The 17,357-nt window shown below is 36.1% G+C and overlaps 1 protein-coding gene across 1 annotated transcript in view; it reads right to left on the minus strand.

Annotated features, from left to right (window-relative positions):
• The window catches only part of LOC110452718 (rRNA methyltransferase 1, mitochondrial-like), a 21,943-nt gene extending 4,672 nt beyond the window's left edge, over positions 1-17,271 (minus strand). Inside the window, exons 1-8 of the mRNA XM_021501367.1 lie at positions 17,185-17,271; positions 14,784-14,967; positions 11,710-12,341; positions 7,877-8,105; positions 3,473-3,531; positions 2,262-2,313; positions 1,715-1,794; positions 722-824 (exon numbers count right to left, since the gene is read on the minus strand). Of these exons, the coding sequence (XP_021357042.1) occupies positions 722-824; positions 1,715-1,794; positions 2,262-2,313; positions 3,473-3,531; positions 7,877-8,105; positions 11,710-12,323 (1,137 nt within the window). The 5' untranslated portion in view covers positions 12,324-12,341; positions 14,784-14,967; positions 17,185-17,271. The remainder of the gene's footprint in view (positions 1-721; positions 825-1,714; positions 1,795-2,261; positions 2,314-3,472; positions 3,532-7,876; positions 8,106-11,709; positions 12,342-14,783; positions 14,968-17,184) is intronic.
• Positions 17,272-17,357: the final 86 nt, after the last annotated feature.

Raw genomic sequence — 17,357 nt, forward strand, 5'->3', positions numbered from 1 at the left:
TTTGGCCCCGCCCCTCAGGCCCCTAGGGGCGTAGGACTAAAACGGCAACTATTTTTGTGGACCTTTGTCCATGGAAGGTCCCTGCAAAATTTCATTGAAATTGGTTCAGTGGTTTTGGAGAAGAAGATTTTTGAAATTTTAGTCAATTTGACCCTTTTTGGCCCCGCCCCTCAGGCCCCTGGGGGCGTAGGACTAAACCGGCAACCATTTTTGTTGACCTTTGTCCATGGAAGGTCCCTGCATAATTTCATTGAAATTGGTTCAGGGGTTTTGGAGAAGAAGTCGAAAATGTTAATTGTTTACGGACGGACGACGGACGACGACGGACAAAAGGCGATCGCAATAGGTCACTTGGGACTTTGTCTCAGGTGACCTAAAAAGTTGCCGCCGGACCGTGCCATAAGCAGGCCTTCGGGCAGGTGAGCTAAAAATACCCAACTTGTCTTGCTCACTGGTAGAAACACAAGGGTAGCCAACTTTTTTCATACCATACATGTAAAGACTGCATGCATTGAAGACATCAGGTTTTTGTCTGACTCACCTGTAGAAATTGCTGGGTGGCTATATTGTTTTTTGTCAGACTCACCTGTAGAAATTGCTGGGTGGCTATATTGTTTTTTGTCAGACTCATCTGTAGAAATTGCTGGGTGGCTACTTTGTTTTCTGTCGGACTCACCTGTAGAAATTGCTGGGTGGCTATATTGTTTTTTGTCAACCTCACCTGTAGAAATTGCTGGGTGGCTTCTCTGTTTTTCAAATAAAATATTTTCATCAGTTCCATTGCCCCGGAGCTTGCTTTGCTGACCATGGGACTGGCAGTGGCACTACGACAGAACAATGGATGACAATAACAACACATCTGACAGTCTGTGTGTCTGGTTCACTTGATACAACTACACTTGATTAAGGTGTCTGCTCTTAGAACTTGTGCTGGTTTTTAAGTAAGGGAGTAACAGAGGAAAACTTCATATAATATCTACATAAAAACAGTATCAAGAAACAACAGCAAAAGTCTATAAAACAAACATGTGCCCTCCCTTCTATTTTGACGGATTTTCTAGTCGGATGTTCTACTGCTAAGCTAAAGGGAAATTCCTACAAACTAGCCAAAGCTAACTAGAACTGTAAGCTAAAGGCTAACTAATACCCCGCTCCTATATTAACCAGAGCTGTGCGCTAAAGGCTTACTTACGCAAATCAATATAGTCTCCCACCAGTAATGAGTTATGGTAATCACTATTTTATTAAAAACAAAAAAATAAAATAACAAAAAAAGTATTTCGCACAAAGGGGCATAACTCCATCAAAAAGGGTCGAAATCCCAAATTAAAATGCCAGTGCACAACAACATAAGATACCGATCATTCATGCAAGGTTTCAATGAAGTTTCAATGAAATCCAGCTGTTAGTTAAGGAGAAGTTACATGGACAGGTATTTCGCACAAAGGGGCATAACTACATCAAAAAGGGTCGAAATCCCAAATTAAAATGCTGGTGCACAACTACATAAGATACCGATCATTCATGCAAAGTTTCAATGAAATCCACTTGTTTATTACGGAGGAGTTTTCCGGACAAGTTACTGCGGATTACAGACAGACAGACATCCAGACAGGGTGATTCCAGTATACCCCCCCCTAACTTCGTTGCGGGGGTATAATAAGACTACTTTGAAATTATGTATAAAGCACATCTATTACATATAGTAGCTTACCAGTGGTCACTGGGGATGACAATGGTATCCACACCGAAGTAGTAACATGACCTTATGATACCGCCCATGTTCATTGGGTCCTGTCAATGCAAAGCGGATAATTAGCAAATATTTGATGCAATATCAAAGAGCTTGTGGATTGAGCTTCAGTTTGGTGTGAGGTATATTTAATCTGTGATTACAATACAGTTAAGTTCAGATTCAGGCCACCTGTTAAAAGATGGGTACCATTAGTGTAATTTCTGATATTAGCAGTAACTGTTTTATGTAGCTGAACTGGACTAGGCCAATCACTGTCCACCAGGTAGCTCAAGTCCTGGTCTGGCTGTGCTTTTATCCTCTCCTGTTATGTATATATCTCATTTTTCAAATTTATGATCTTCAATATTTTCATTTGCAATTTTACATCTCCATACGTGTGATGGGCAATTAGCGAATTTACAAATCAAACTCTAAACTTCTTGAGGGAAGAGGTCAAATTTTTGTAAAATTCTACCAGAATCTTTATCAAAACCTAGGAAAAAGGGTATAAATCCTGGAGGCCTACCACAATTTCGTAAGGCAGCACCCATATCGGCGGTGGTTCCACAGCAGCAGCCCTATCATCAAAGAAAAAGTGTTAATTAAGCATTGAATCTTGCTTTGGTCGATTTCATGGGTTGATGAATGGAGTTGATGTTGAAACACAAAATTTAATGAACTGCTGAACTGAATTTGTTTCAAGTTGAAATTAATTCATCACCCCATGAAATCAATTCATCACCCCATGAAATCAGTTCATCACCCCATGAAATCAATTCATCACCCCATGAAATCAATTCATCACCCCATGAAATCAGTTCATCACCCCATGAAATTGATTCATCACCCCATGAAATCAATTCAATAATTGCAACTTTTGAAAGTCCATTCTGATAGTTTGTCCCAGATTCTGAAGCTTGTGCAAGCCTACATATTGATCATTAAAGGACCATCATACAACATTATGGTGTATGGTATACACAAAGGCGATGTTGATCTGGTCAATTTCATGGGCAAATGAAACAGGTGACATTTGGTAGTCGCATCGAGTCCAATTTGAGTAGAAATTGAAATATTGTAGGAATAAGAATCCCAATAATAGTCAACAGAGTATAAATGACCTCTCAAAATCCTGTGTTTTATACCATCATAAATGCTAGGAATGTATTGTGCATTTCAATTCCTATATTTTCATAAGAAATACCACCAGAAAATTCCATTTTATTTTCCCCTGCAAACTGTTTCACCAAATGGTAGAATAGACTTTTTTTGTGTGAACCATGTCGTGTTTTCCATTTCCATCAAACAGTCATTGCTAATAATATTTTCATCATGCAAATAGCATTTCCATCAAACAAAAAACATCTTAATGGAAACCCTTTGGATATTTCCCTCAAGTATGAAATTGAAGTCACAATATGATTGGTCTCCGATTACATTAAGAGTGCTGACAGAAATACCAGAACAGTTTCCGAGGGACAATAGTTCCTTGTACTGAACTTTCATAACAAGATTTGGAGTTCAGAACTTTATATAGACACCATACAACCGAAACGGAATTATTTCATGATAAAAGAAAACTTCCCTGAAAACCTAATTTTAACCACGGACTTGGATAGCAATAATAATCTCATTCTGTGCTTCAACACTGCAGTACAAATTTGCGATTTGTTTTATCTACATGTATTGCAATTGATTTCAGAGGTTACAGGTTCTATAGAAATACCAACCACTTACCTTATATCATCGGGTGCCAGGTTTTGGATGTCCAGTGGGTCGGAATCCATACAGATTCCCTGAAAGGTGCAGTAATGGAAAAAAAAAATTTACATTTTAAGAAAATTATTAACGAAGAATTATAGCAAAGAAACATTCTGCAAAAAATTATGCCCAGAGCTTGTAAGGTAGAAAAGATGGTGATGCTAATGAGATCGATTTTTTTTAAATTTTTTTTTTGATAAGCACCTCCAAAGTTTTTTTTTGCACAAGATCCCAATTTGAGTGCAAATTCTATGCATGTATTTGATTTCTATATTTGTCAACATATGTGCATGGCTGATATTTCAGAGGTCTTTAAGTTCGTTTTTAGATTAAAGGGACAATTAAGTTAAGTATGTTTTTTTTCATAATCTTGTCACAAAATTCTTCATCGTAATTTATTTGATACTCCTTATGAACAATTCATGTTCAGAAATTGACAATGTTTACTTGACATTCTTAATCAATAATGAAGAAATCATTAATGGCACAACCATACATCGGTGAACTTCTAACTAACTGAGCATTTACAAATGTGTTTTATTTACCGGGTATGTCTTTCCAGGCGAGGAAAAAAGGTTAATTTACACTTCATTCTCCTAACTTCTTTAGAATATGAGTACAGGCATTTTTCCTGAATCAATAGCATCTTCCAAATAACATCTCAATCATCGTTATAAATGAGCAATTTATTTTACGTTTAAACCTACTGATATCATACTTTGTTCCGTTTCAAATTCTCCTTACAGTAACCTATTGTGTTTAAATTCCAATTAAACCTGGTTCTTTTTATTCAAATCCAACTGTAAACAGAAATATCTTTTTTAGGTTAGGTTTTTATATAATGATGCTTATAATTTATGTGTGAAATCAGGCTCACTAACACTGTGTTGTCGGTCGACAGTGAGGTTATGTACATGTTTACTTCTCACTGAACGGCCTGGATATTGCGCTTTTTCAATCTTAGCTACATTTATCATCGGCTTTCCCAAAAGATTAAACTGACCGCACTGGACGTTGGCTTCAGGACATGTCATTAGCAACTGTGTAAACTTATATTTAGAGATATATATGTCAAGCATTTAATTGATTTTAAGGATGTTATTTGACTAAATAGCCCCTTTAGTAATAGCACACAGCCACATTTTGACAATTAATACCAGCCCAAACCAATATTTGATAATAACTACAGCGTACTGACAATTTTTACATAGAATGTGTCCAGTGACTATATCAGGCTAGTGAAATTGTGCACCTCTGTTATTTTGTTGTTGAAACATATTTGTCAGAGACTCACTGAATGTCATTGATGTTCATAGCAGCAAATAGAAAGATGGCTTATTAAGTCGTTTATGAACAAAAGACTCAAAGGCAGATTGAGATTATTAGCAAATAATAATATTTATTTACGAAAACATTCTACCTATATATGGGCTAAGGGGATATAACAGCTGTGATAGGTCATTTTACTGAGGAAACTTTATAGCACTCCATCCCAGGTACCTACTGGCCAAATATCATGACCCTGGGCCTTATGGAACTTGAGAAGAAATTGTTAAAGATTTGAACCAAAGTTGACATTTGAACCCCCCACTAGCATTTAAAGTTGACCTTTGATCTCATAACTGTAACGAGAAAAATATTCGCACTGCTGGTCTACATAACATACCCAAGTATCATGACTCTAGTTCAAATGGTTCTTAGGATATTGTTGTTTGAAAATTTTCCCATATTTGACCGCTGTGACCTTGAAAGTAGGTCAAGGTCATTTTAATGAGGAAACTTTATAGCATTCCATCCAAGGTACCTACTGGCCAAATAGCATGACCCTAGGTCCTACAGTTCTTCAGAAGAAGTCATTCAAAAGAAAAAGTTGACGGATGGAGTACGGACGCCGCAGTACGGCATGCATAAGCACACATGGCCCTTTGGGCCAGGTGAGCTAAAAATGGGTAACTGCCCCTTTGCAACAAAGCTAAAAGAATTGAATGTTTTAAGGAACATGCTGCAGAGCGGGTCACCATCCCCAACTCCCTAAATGGAAGGGGGAGGTGTTATTTTCCATGCTCGGAAACAGCTGGCAAGTGTTTACTCACATAAATGCCTTATTATAAACAGCCGTTATATCCCCAGGCATCACATGAAATAGTCTTGTGGTTGGTTGGTTGGGGAGGGTGGTGGGTCACGAAATAATCAGACACACAAATCTACTGCAAACAGGCTGCTGAAACTGACCCAAACAAAGACCGAGTCACGTGACTTAACTGACCAATCATTGGCTGATCACCAGTGCCACGTGGCTGAAACTGACCATAGCTGACCTAACTGCCTGTGCGGCTGCGTGTGAAATGGTAGACTTGTCTTAGTTCATAAACCACACTTATGTACATAAGTTTCAATTAACGCAACATTTTTAAAAATGTAAGTTTAATACAGATCTTATCAATTCAAATGGTATTTTTTGCATTTGATGGTAATTTTAACAGGAGTTTTATATTTTTTCCAGTTTTGTTTGTTTGTTATAATTTGCAAAATATAAATACAGTCGAACCTCGTTATCTCGAAGTCGACGGGATCGTTGGGAAACTTCGAGTTATCCGACTATTCGAGTTAAGCGAGTTCCTATGTTTGGCATAAAGCTTGGTTATATATGTCATTGATTTCTCTGACAATCAACGTATTTAAACAGTCGGATAAATGACAAAAAGATACCTATATAAAATAAAAAATAACAACTTATTCATAATCCTATTAGTTAATTAATTAATGTTACAATAAACACACATGCTGTCTCCGTCCTCGTGCTATGCTGATAGAAATTTCAATGCGGAAATGAAAGTGCGCAAGTCTTTACACAAATCACTGTACTGGAGCGTACACGTTGGATTGCTCAGTTGATTTCGACATTCCAAAATGGGTGTGAGTCAGGAAACATTTCCACATTTGTAGACTCCAACGACACTTGACATCTCCTCAACACGACGTATTCAACAATAATTATCGTGTTGTTCATATAATCTCTCAATTAGTTATCAGTGCCATACAAGCTCCTGTAAAAACATAAACTGGCGAACCAGTCCTAGGTTGTGATTTTTACTGTGGAGCTTATTTAAGCATGATCGCACACTGTGACCCATTATCGGCAGCCTTTATGTAAATAAAGTGCCATTCAAATTGTTTACGGGCTCTCGCAGTGAGTACTAATTGTTGTTAATCAACATTGATGAAGTCTGTTTCTTTATTTGAACAAAGTGTTTTTACAGTCAAATACATTTTAATGCCATAAGTTAAATAGAAGTAATTATGACCGAGCGTCAGCTGCTCATTTAGAACGATTTTTTACCGTAGCACTGCGTCTAATATGTATCAAATAATTAAAGAATATATGATAGACTTGTGAATCTTAAGAAACTTCGAGGTAGGAGATATTTTTATGTAGGATTTACCTTGTTGGGACCGATGTTTCACTTCGGGATATCCAAGTTTTTCGAGTTTTCAGAGTTCGAATTATCAGAGTTTTTATTACTAAGATTAAGAAGAGTTTTGGCCGGGATCGATGAAATGCTTCGAGTTAAACGGGGTCTTCGAGTTATACGAGTTCGAGATAACGAGGTTCGACTGTACTTGTGTTTAATACTTATTTTTAGCTGCAATTTAAACATTAAAATTAATTTATTGGCCCACATGCGAGTCATAATTCAAATGCTTGCAATTTCTCTTAACCATACAAGAGGTCTATGTGGCCTGTATTGCTCACCTATTTATAAATCCAAATGGTAAAGTCGATAAGTGATTCCAAAACGCACTGTAAGATTTTCATGCCCGTATAAATACAAATCGGTTACATATGTGTTGTCCTTTAAATGACATTGGAAGAACAGCCCTATTTGAATAAAATAGGCGCTAATAATAAACCGTAGCCATTTGAGTGTTTGACGCAGGGGCGTTGATCTCCATGTTATCTGAAGCGAAGCGACACAAGTCTAATTGAACAAGGTTAATCTATGACATCATAATTAAATCATGTGTTACGTCACAAGAGGTTTTGCATTGCTTTCATACTCAAATAAAATGGATTTTGGCTGGTAATGATCATATAGTGGGTTGCAGCACAAGTGTAAACATAAATTTGTGACTAGAATCTGCATTTATAGACACAATATAGGGCATTAGTGGTACTGAAACAGCTGAAGACAAGACATTAATCAGCAATAGATAGATGACAGCGAACGCGCCATGGCATAAGCTCACAAGCACTTTCTTTCAGGTGAGCTCAAAAACATTGTCAGACCAAGAATAAGAACTGAAAACCAAAACTGATATATATATATATATATATATATATATGTATTCCAGAGGATGACATCATGTCAAGAAGTCTACCTGATGTGGTCGACCTAGACATAACTGGTCAAGGTGTATCCGGGAAACCTGCTCCACCGGTATCTTGGCTTCCTCAGCCATGCCCAGAATATTTACATCTGGAGAGAGTGTGCGACCTCGTTGGATAAAGATCTTGTGACAATGTCGTCTTCCCTGGGACAGCGCTATACTCACAGGGTGATACCCGAACAACACCTCACCCTTGACTGGGTATATCCAATTACTGAATCTACAATGAAGCAGGATACCATAGTCATTATTTCTTCTTCAAGAGTAACATCATTATTGTTTTTGGACTGGTCATGCAGAGTTTTCATATACACTACGTAATACAACAAATGCTGTAATAGTGAGGGGCAACTGGTTTGAAATCATAATCGATAATCGGTTTGTTACTATAACATCAATAGACAGAGTTGTTAACTATACACTACTATAACATCAATAGAAAGAATTGTTTACTATACACTACCATAACATCAATAGACAGAGTTGTTTACTATACACTACTGTTACATCAATAGACAGAATTGTTTACTATACACTACCATAACAGCAATGGACAGAATTGTTAACTATACACTACCATAACATCAATAGAAACAGCAATGGACAGAATTGTTAACTATACACTACAATAACATCAATAGACAGAGTTGTTTACGATACACTACCAAAACATCAATAGACAGAGTTGTTTACTATGCACTACCATAACATCAATAGACAGAATTGTTAACTATACACTACAATAACATCAATAGACAGAGTTGTTTCCTATACACTACCATAACATCAATAGAAACAGCAATGGACAGAATTGTTAACTATACACTCCCATAACATCAATAGACAGAGTTGTCTACTATACACTACCATAACATCAATAAACAGAGCTGTTCACCTTTTATAATGAATGGATATCAATCAACTTTTATACATTTTTATCAATCATATAGTATAAATCATAACAATATATGAATTTCAAAGCATACTTTACATTGAAGACATTTAAACACTTTGATTTCAATCATGTACCGATTATACCGATCATGAAATTCGTAATCGATAATCGGAACAGACAAAGTTGTTAACTATACACTACTGTTACATCAATAAACACAATTGTTTACTATACACTACCATAACAGCAATGGACAGAATTGTTAACTATACACTCCCATAACATCAATAGACAGAGTTGTCTACTATACACTACCATAACATCAATAGAAACAGCAATGGACAGAATTGTTAACTATACACTACAATAACATCAATAGACAGAGTTGTTTCCTATACACTACCATAACATCAATAGACAAAGTTGTTAACTATACACTACTGTTACATCAATAAACACAATTGTTTACTATACACTACCATAACATCAATAGAAAGAGTTGTTAACTATACACTACCATCACATCAATAGACAGAGTTGTTTACTATGCACTACCATAACATCAATAGACAGAATTGTTTACTATACACTTCCATAACATCATTAGACAGAGTTGTTTACTATACACTGCTGTTACATCAATAGACAGAATTGTTTACTATACACTTCCATAACATCAATAGACAGAGTTGTCTACTATACACTACCATAACATCAATAGACAAAGTTGTTAACTATACACTACTGTTACATCAATAGACACAGTTGTTAACTATACACTACCATAACATCAATAGACAGAATTGTTAACTATACACTACAATAACATCAATAGACAGAGTTGTTTACTCTACACTACTGTTTCATCAATAGACAGAATTGTTTACTTTACACTACCATAACAGCAATGGACAGAATTGTTAACTATACACTACCATAACATCAATAGACAGAGTTGTGAACTATACACTGCCATAACATCAATAGACAGAGTTGTTCACTATACTCTACCATAACATCAATAGACAGAGTTGGTTACTATACACTACTGTTACATCAATAAACACAATTGTTTACTATACACTACCATAACAGCAATGGACAGAATTGTTAACTATACACTCCCATAACATCAATAGACAGAGTTGTGAACTATACACTGCCATAACATCAATAGACAGAGTTGTTAACTATACTCTACCATAACATCAATAGACAGAGTTGGTTACTATACACTACTGTTACATCAATAGGCAGAATTGTTTACTATACACTACCATATCATCAATAGACAGAGTTGTTTACTATACCCTACCATAACATCAATAGACAGAGTTGGTTACTATACACTACTGTTACATCAATAGGCAGAATTGTTTACTATACACTACCATAACAGCAATGGACAGAATTGTTAACTATACACTACCATAACATCAATAGAAAGAGTTGTTAACTATACACTACCATCACATCAATAGACAGAGTTGTTTACTCTACACTACTGTTTCATCAATAGACAGAATTGTTTACTTTACACTACCATAACAGCAATGGACAGAATAGTTAACTATACACTACCATAACATCAATAGAAAGAGTTGTTAACTATACACTACCATATCATCAATAGACAGATTTGTTTACTATACACTTCCATAACAGCAATGGACAGAATTGTTAACTATACACTACAATAACATCAATAGACAGAGTTGTTTCCTATACACTACCATAACATCAATAGAAACAGCAATGGACAGAATTGTTAACTATACACTACAATAACATCAATAGACAGAGTTGTTTACGATACACTACCAAAACATCAATAGACAGAGTTGTTTACGATACACTACCAAAACATCAATAGACAGAGTTGTTTACGATACACTACCAAAACATCAATAGACAGAGTTGTTTACTATACTCTACCATAACATCAATAGACAGAGTTGGTTACTATACACTACTGTTACATCAATAGGCAGAATTGTTTACTATACACTACCATAACAGCAATGGACAGAATTGTTAACTATACACTACAATAACATCAATAGACAGAGTTGTTTACTCTACACTACTGTTTCATCAATAGACAGAATTGTTTACTTTACACTACCATAACAGCAATGGACAGAATTGTTAACTATACACTCCCATAACATCAATAGACAGAGTTGTGAACTATACACTGCCATAACATCAATAGACAGAGTTGTTAACTATACACTACCATAACATCAATAAACAGAGTTGTTCACCTTTTATAATGAATGGATATCAAACAACTTTTATACATTTTTATCAATCATATAGTATAAATCATAACAATATATGACTTTCAAAGCATACTTTACATTGAAGACATTTAAACACTTTGATTTCAATCATGTACCGATTATACCGATCATGAAATTCGTAATCGATAATCGGAACCGGAAAGGGCAAAACAATCGATTTTCGATTATAACCAATCATCAGCCCGTCACTATTTAATAGTCAGATTATATGAAAGTTTTTGTCAATCGGTTTAAAATCATAATCAATAATCGTTTCGTAATCGGAAGTAGTATTTGATATAAATCGATTGCATAATAGATTTGTTATTTCATGGAACTCAATAGGAAATAAAGTGTGTACACTATTTTCATATCAACACACAGAGTTTTCACCATACATAATTAGGTTTTGATCTTTTACAACCAATGGACATGCAGTTTTTTTCTCTCTCTACATTACGATCAATCATACCAAAACACTCCTTATATTTTCATAACATGACAAATGTGGATTATATATAATCAAAAATTAATATCAAAATTCACAAATATTTAGTGAAATTTGAAGACAAAATCCTTGCAATTCCTATAAATGGCTATAAAAATAAATCAAACTGACCAAAGATGAAAATAAGAATACTTACACCTGCCCGTATTTCCTTCCAGAGCCAAGAACTGGTCTTTTTCCTTTCCCCTCGTTTTTCCTATTGCCATCCTCTGCTTTATCATTTTTTCGAGAATTGAACTTCCTGCCATCCTTTGCACTATTTTCACTGCTTTCTTCGTCAAATTCGTCTGTTTTTTCCTGTCTGAAAGTTTTTTTATCACTATTAAATTTAATGCCATCATGAGAATTGAAATTTTTCTCTTTCTTGAATTTTAAGTCCTTATCAGATCTTTTCCCCCTAAAAGGTCGTTTTTCATTGCTGAATTTGAAACCATCATCAGATTTACTCTCTCTGAACCGTCGATCTTCTTGATTGAATTGGTAGTTGGTTTCTGTATCTTTCCTATCAAATGATTTGTCTCCGTTATTGCCCCTTAGTCTGTGAAATGATGTTTTCCTTTGAACTTTGTTTTTATCGACAGTTTCCTCTATGTGTGATCCTTTTCCTTGGCTTTCACTGGAAACTATCACATGATCATGGCAGTGCCTCTGTTTCTGGGAGAGCATTGCAGAAATGACACGTGTCACATTTACAAGTTGTCTCCCTTGGACAATGTTGTAATACAATTGTCTTGTTATCGCAGACATCATGTCACATTAGTTTTCCAACTGCAAAAAAGAAGATGCATATGATTTTGGTGACTTTCACAAAAGTTACATAAAATAGGAATGAGATTAAAACAAGAGGCCCAGAGGGCCTGTATCGCTCACCTGAATATTTAAGCAGTCATAGCAAAATATTCTCATTAAATATTATATTGCACTACAAATATTTCCCTCGCAAACTTTGTCGGCTCCATCTGTTGAAACTACCAGCCAAATATTATTATAAGTTTCTATGCTTTTTGGTTCTTCTTCAGAAGTTACTTGACACATTTTTCCCTGTGACTTTGTAAGTAGGTCAATGTCATTTTCCTTCTCATACTTTGTTAGCTCTATCCCAAAAAGCTACCAGGCAAATCTTATGAATCCATTCCTTTTGTTTCTTAAAAACAAATCCTTTAAAATGTTGTTGACCTCTGTGACCTTTAAGGTAGGTTGAGGTCATTTTCATTCTCAAACTTTGGTGAGCTCTATCCCAGGAAACCTCCAGCCAAATATGAAGATTCTATACTTTTAAGTTCTTCAGAAGAAGTTGTTTGAAGCGTTTGACATATTTGACCTCTGCAACCTTGAAAGTACGTCAAAGTCATTTTCATTCTCAAACTTTGTCGGGCTCCATCCCATGAAGACATCAGCCAAATATGAAGAATCTGTACTTTACAGTTCTTCAGAAGAAGTTGTTTGAAGTGTTTGACATATTTGACCGCTGTGACCTTAAAGTAGGCCAAAGTCATTTTCATTTCCATTCTCAAACTTTTTTGGGGTCTATCCCAGAAAGCCACCAATCAAATATAAAGATTCTACACCTTTCAGTTCTTCAGAAGAAGCCGTTTAAAGAGTTTGACACATTTGCCAGCTGTGACCTTTAAAGTAGATCAAGGTCATTTTTATTCTCAAACTTTGTCGGGCTCCAACCAAGGAAGCCACCAGCCAAATATAAAGGTTCTATACCTTTCAGTTCTTCATCAGAAGTCGGTTGAAGTTTTTGACATGTTTGACCCCTGTGACCTTGAAAATAGGTCAAGGTCATTTTCAAACTTTGTCAGGCTTCTATCAACGAATCTTTCAGACAAATATCATGACTCTAGGCCTGTCTGTTCTTCAGAAGAAGTTGTTTAAAGGAAAAGTTGACGGATGACACCGGACGACGGACGCCGCACCATGACATAAGCTCACTTGCCCTTTGCGCAGGTGATCTAAAAAAATCAAAGTACCGAATGCTGAACCTATTGAAACAATCATTGATATCAGATTCATCTTCATTGCAATAAAAATATATGTCGCTACTGATGATGACTGGAATATTTTTTCATCAAACCACCAAAGAATAAGTTTTTAAAGAAAGAAAGAAAAATATCAGCACTTTAATGCAGTGGATTTTTTTTCATATTAAATAGGTAAAGAAATAGGTTATACACAATTCACAGTCCCAAGTAGCAATTATTTTTGTTGCCGTGATAATAGACTGACAACTGGAGTCTACCTGTATCTAAAAACTGAACAAGTCTAGATGCTGGTACCTGATGGCCAAATAATATATTGCAGAAATGATCTTCAAATCTGTTTGAAATAAAATCACAGAAATTTTATTTATGAAAAAAAATCTAAAAAAAAATCTCTTTACTTCAGCAATACATGTGTAGAATTGGAATGGAACGAAATCATAGGTAGGTTAACTGAAAGTCTTTGATCATAAACTATATATCGATAACACAATGATACGTTGAGGCAGTACATAATCGAGCGTCCTATGAAGTTTGCCTGCTCAAAAAAAATAAAAATGAAAAATAATAATATGAATAAGTGAAAAAAGAAAGTAATTGCAATATTGCAATACATGTCATTGGAGACTATAGAACAACCAACAGCATAAAAACTACAACGGAACAAAAGGTAATGTCATGCTCTACCGCATCATCAATGAGCTAGTATAGTGGCAAAACCATTACAATAATTTTTCAAGATGACATTATAGTCTTTGCTTCCATCTTCCTTTCTCCAGGTTACAAAGCCACCTTTTCCCCCTGTTATTTGCCTGTGGAATGACTTACCAACGGGTCGGTCAGTCATCTCAGCAAACTCTCTAGGTCTAAGGAGAGACTGCAGCTTTTGTGACTGTGATGCTGTGAGCACCCCTGATTTAATTGTATCCACTGCCTATGAGGTTTTTAATGGTCTTAATTGAGAACTGTTTCCCCTGGGTACATGTCACATCAGCGACAACACATCAGAGATGGTATACAGATTATTGGAAGAATTTGAATAACACCAGTGTTCAAATGGCCACATTAACCCAGGTCCCTTGTGGTTGTCAGGAGTTTTGGCATTCAAAGTGATATAAAGTGTTCATCAAATGATGTTTACTGGTCGCCTAGGAGTTGATATACAGGGCCAATTGTGGTGGGACTAAATATACATCCAACGATAGTATATATATATGAAATATACCTTCAGTGGTTCATGCTGGTCACTTGCAGTCACTGGGCAGTGGTCAGTTGTGTCTGAAGAATTTGAGTCCCATCCACCGAATGAACAAACAGATGACGAATACAATTAAAGTGCTCGGCAGCAACAGTAGGTAGTAAACAAGACCATAGGTCTCAAAGCTCTCTCCTAAACTCTCGATCATAGCCTGCAACAGAAATTTAGAAAGACGTAGGTTATTTACAACATAGCATACTTCATTATGTTTCATTTATATTGGAGATTTATAAGGGGGGACAATTTGGATTTTCTGATTTGAATATTATGACTTCTGTGATAGATCTATGTTGGACAGCCAAGACAGACAAATATACAAGTTGATGAAGACTGGAAAAGATCGGTCCCCATCATGATCGCTCAGTTATTACTAGTTCTCTGAATGAGGATGTGACCTTACATGGATTTGACCTTGACTTACATAGGGCTTTCATCGATGAAGCAGACAACGTTTGTAAACTAAACCCTTCCAACAACTGGTCTTATTTGTCTTGTACTTTTTAAAGGGTTTCCATATAGCTGTTTTATTTGTTAACATTTTGCCCTAGTTTTTGTAACGGTATTGCCCTCATCGAGCACTCCTATATCATACTTGCAAACTTTTTGAAATTTCCATGGGGGAGAATGCTCAGAATTAAAAGCATAAATAAAATAGTTGTGTATACACAACCTATGGGGAAAAACACCTTTATATGGCATCAATCTCTTGCACTGTTCTTTCAGATGAAATCATTAGATGTTAGATTATAGGAATAGTTTAGCAAATTCACTGGTTGAAAATGCTCAATTTCAGGGTCAAAAACCGGGAGTGTCCCTCTAAAATAGGGAGAGTTGGCAAGCATGCTATATATGTGTTATTGAACGTGCCTGTAATTTGTTTATGTGTAATATGTCATCATTATATGTTAACGCTAGCTCCACTCCTGAATACACAGGATCTCCACAGATGTGCGTTTCTAGTGTTTTATTATAATCTGTTAGCGATGTCAGGCAACAGACAACGCTACAGTTTTATAAAATTTCAGTTCAAAATATGATTTTGTTGACACTTATATATATATATTCTCTTCAATTTGAAGGAGCTCATTATGGCAAGTACATGGCATAGGTTGGGAAGTATTTTATTTTACTTACGATATACCTCCGGTCAGTTTGAAAAGGTGGAAAATCCTAACACACTTTTTGAACAATATAAATAATAATTTCTGTCTACAGGTAGTTCGAACCCTCCTTACCCACTTTTTGGATTGTTTGAACACAAAACTTGAGTACTGAGGTAATGTATACGTAATTATTGATGGATTTTAGCTATTGGCAATGCAATAATAGCTATGCGAATTGCTAAACGGAAGTAGGAAGTACATCCCTAGTTGAAAATCCAATGTAGGGAGACAGTATCACAATTTCCGCATATTCTAATGTTTAATATTAAACTGATGAATATTGTATAAGCTCATATAATTGTGAATGTATTGTAATGTGCTGTCCAGTTTTTGGTCATGTGCATGTGTTTAAAACCTGTTTGTCTATTCATATAGATACTTCTGTTGGTCAGTTTGTAGGCGTGTCTATATTCGGTCATTTTATTGGTCCTGGGGGTGGAACTACTATATTGACAAGAGTGTGAAGACGGGTAACAGCATGCTCGGTTTCCTTAAATGCAATCTATACGTATCAGCAGTGAAGAGGTAAAGGGTACGGCCTTTAAAACACTTGTGCGACCAAACCTGGGGTACTGTTACAGTTTGGAACCTGTACACCAAGAACCAGACACACAAGCTGGAGATGGTTCAGAGGAGAGCTGCCAGATATGTCACCAACAGATATCACAACAGCAGCAGTGTATCGATCCTCCATGCTAGACCAAATGGGGTGGGAAACACTAGAATCTTGTCGGACCAAAGCCTAGCTAATAATACAGTAATGTTCAAGATCGCTATCGACCTTTGTGGACATACCAATCAGCCAGTACCTCACCCCAGCCCAGGGACATACAAGATCCTCGAGCTCCCACTCCAGGAAATTCCGCCAGCCCTCCAGTATAGAGAGTGAGTACATCCACATCATACTACAGAAACTCATTCATTCCATGAACAGATTCAGTATGGAACAGCCTATCTGCTTGCGTAGCAGACACCCTGACTTGGTATCCTTCAAGCAGGGCTATCAACACTCTTATTCTAGTTCGCAGGGTCCAGCAACAAGTAGTTTCTACCCGTTTCTAGTGTAACAGTTACTAAGTATCCCCTTAAAACTGTTTGCATTTTATTTCGTCAATTCTGATTTTATTAGATTTGTTTGGGAAAAAAAGAAGAACGCTGCTTGTTTAAACTAGTATGACAAGAACTACTCTCCATGTGATACGAACCTCAGAAACTGCATTTCATTTACACAAACCATACCAGTCATAAGCCCATGTGCGCCGGAACCGTTCGTCTGTAATCTTATGTAGCCGCTTATAGCAATAAAAATAATCATCGTACATTAACATTGCTGAATTGCATTAGGACAATTTATTTATAGTTCACATACTTCTAACTA

The sequence above is a fragment of the Mizuhopecten yessoensis genome, unplaced genomic scaffold (assembly GCF_002113885.1).
Source record: "Mizuhopecten yessoensis strain PY_sf001 unplaced genomic scaffold, ASM211388v2 scaffold6847, whole genome shotgun sequence".
Classification (NCBI taxonomy): Eukaryota; Metazoa; Mollusca; class Bivalvia; order Pectinida; family Pectinidae; genus Mizuhopecten; species Mizuhopecten yessoensis.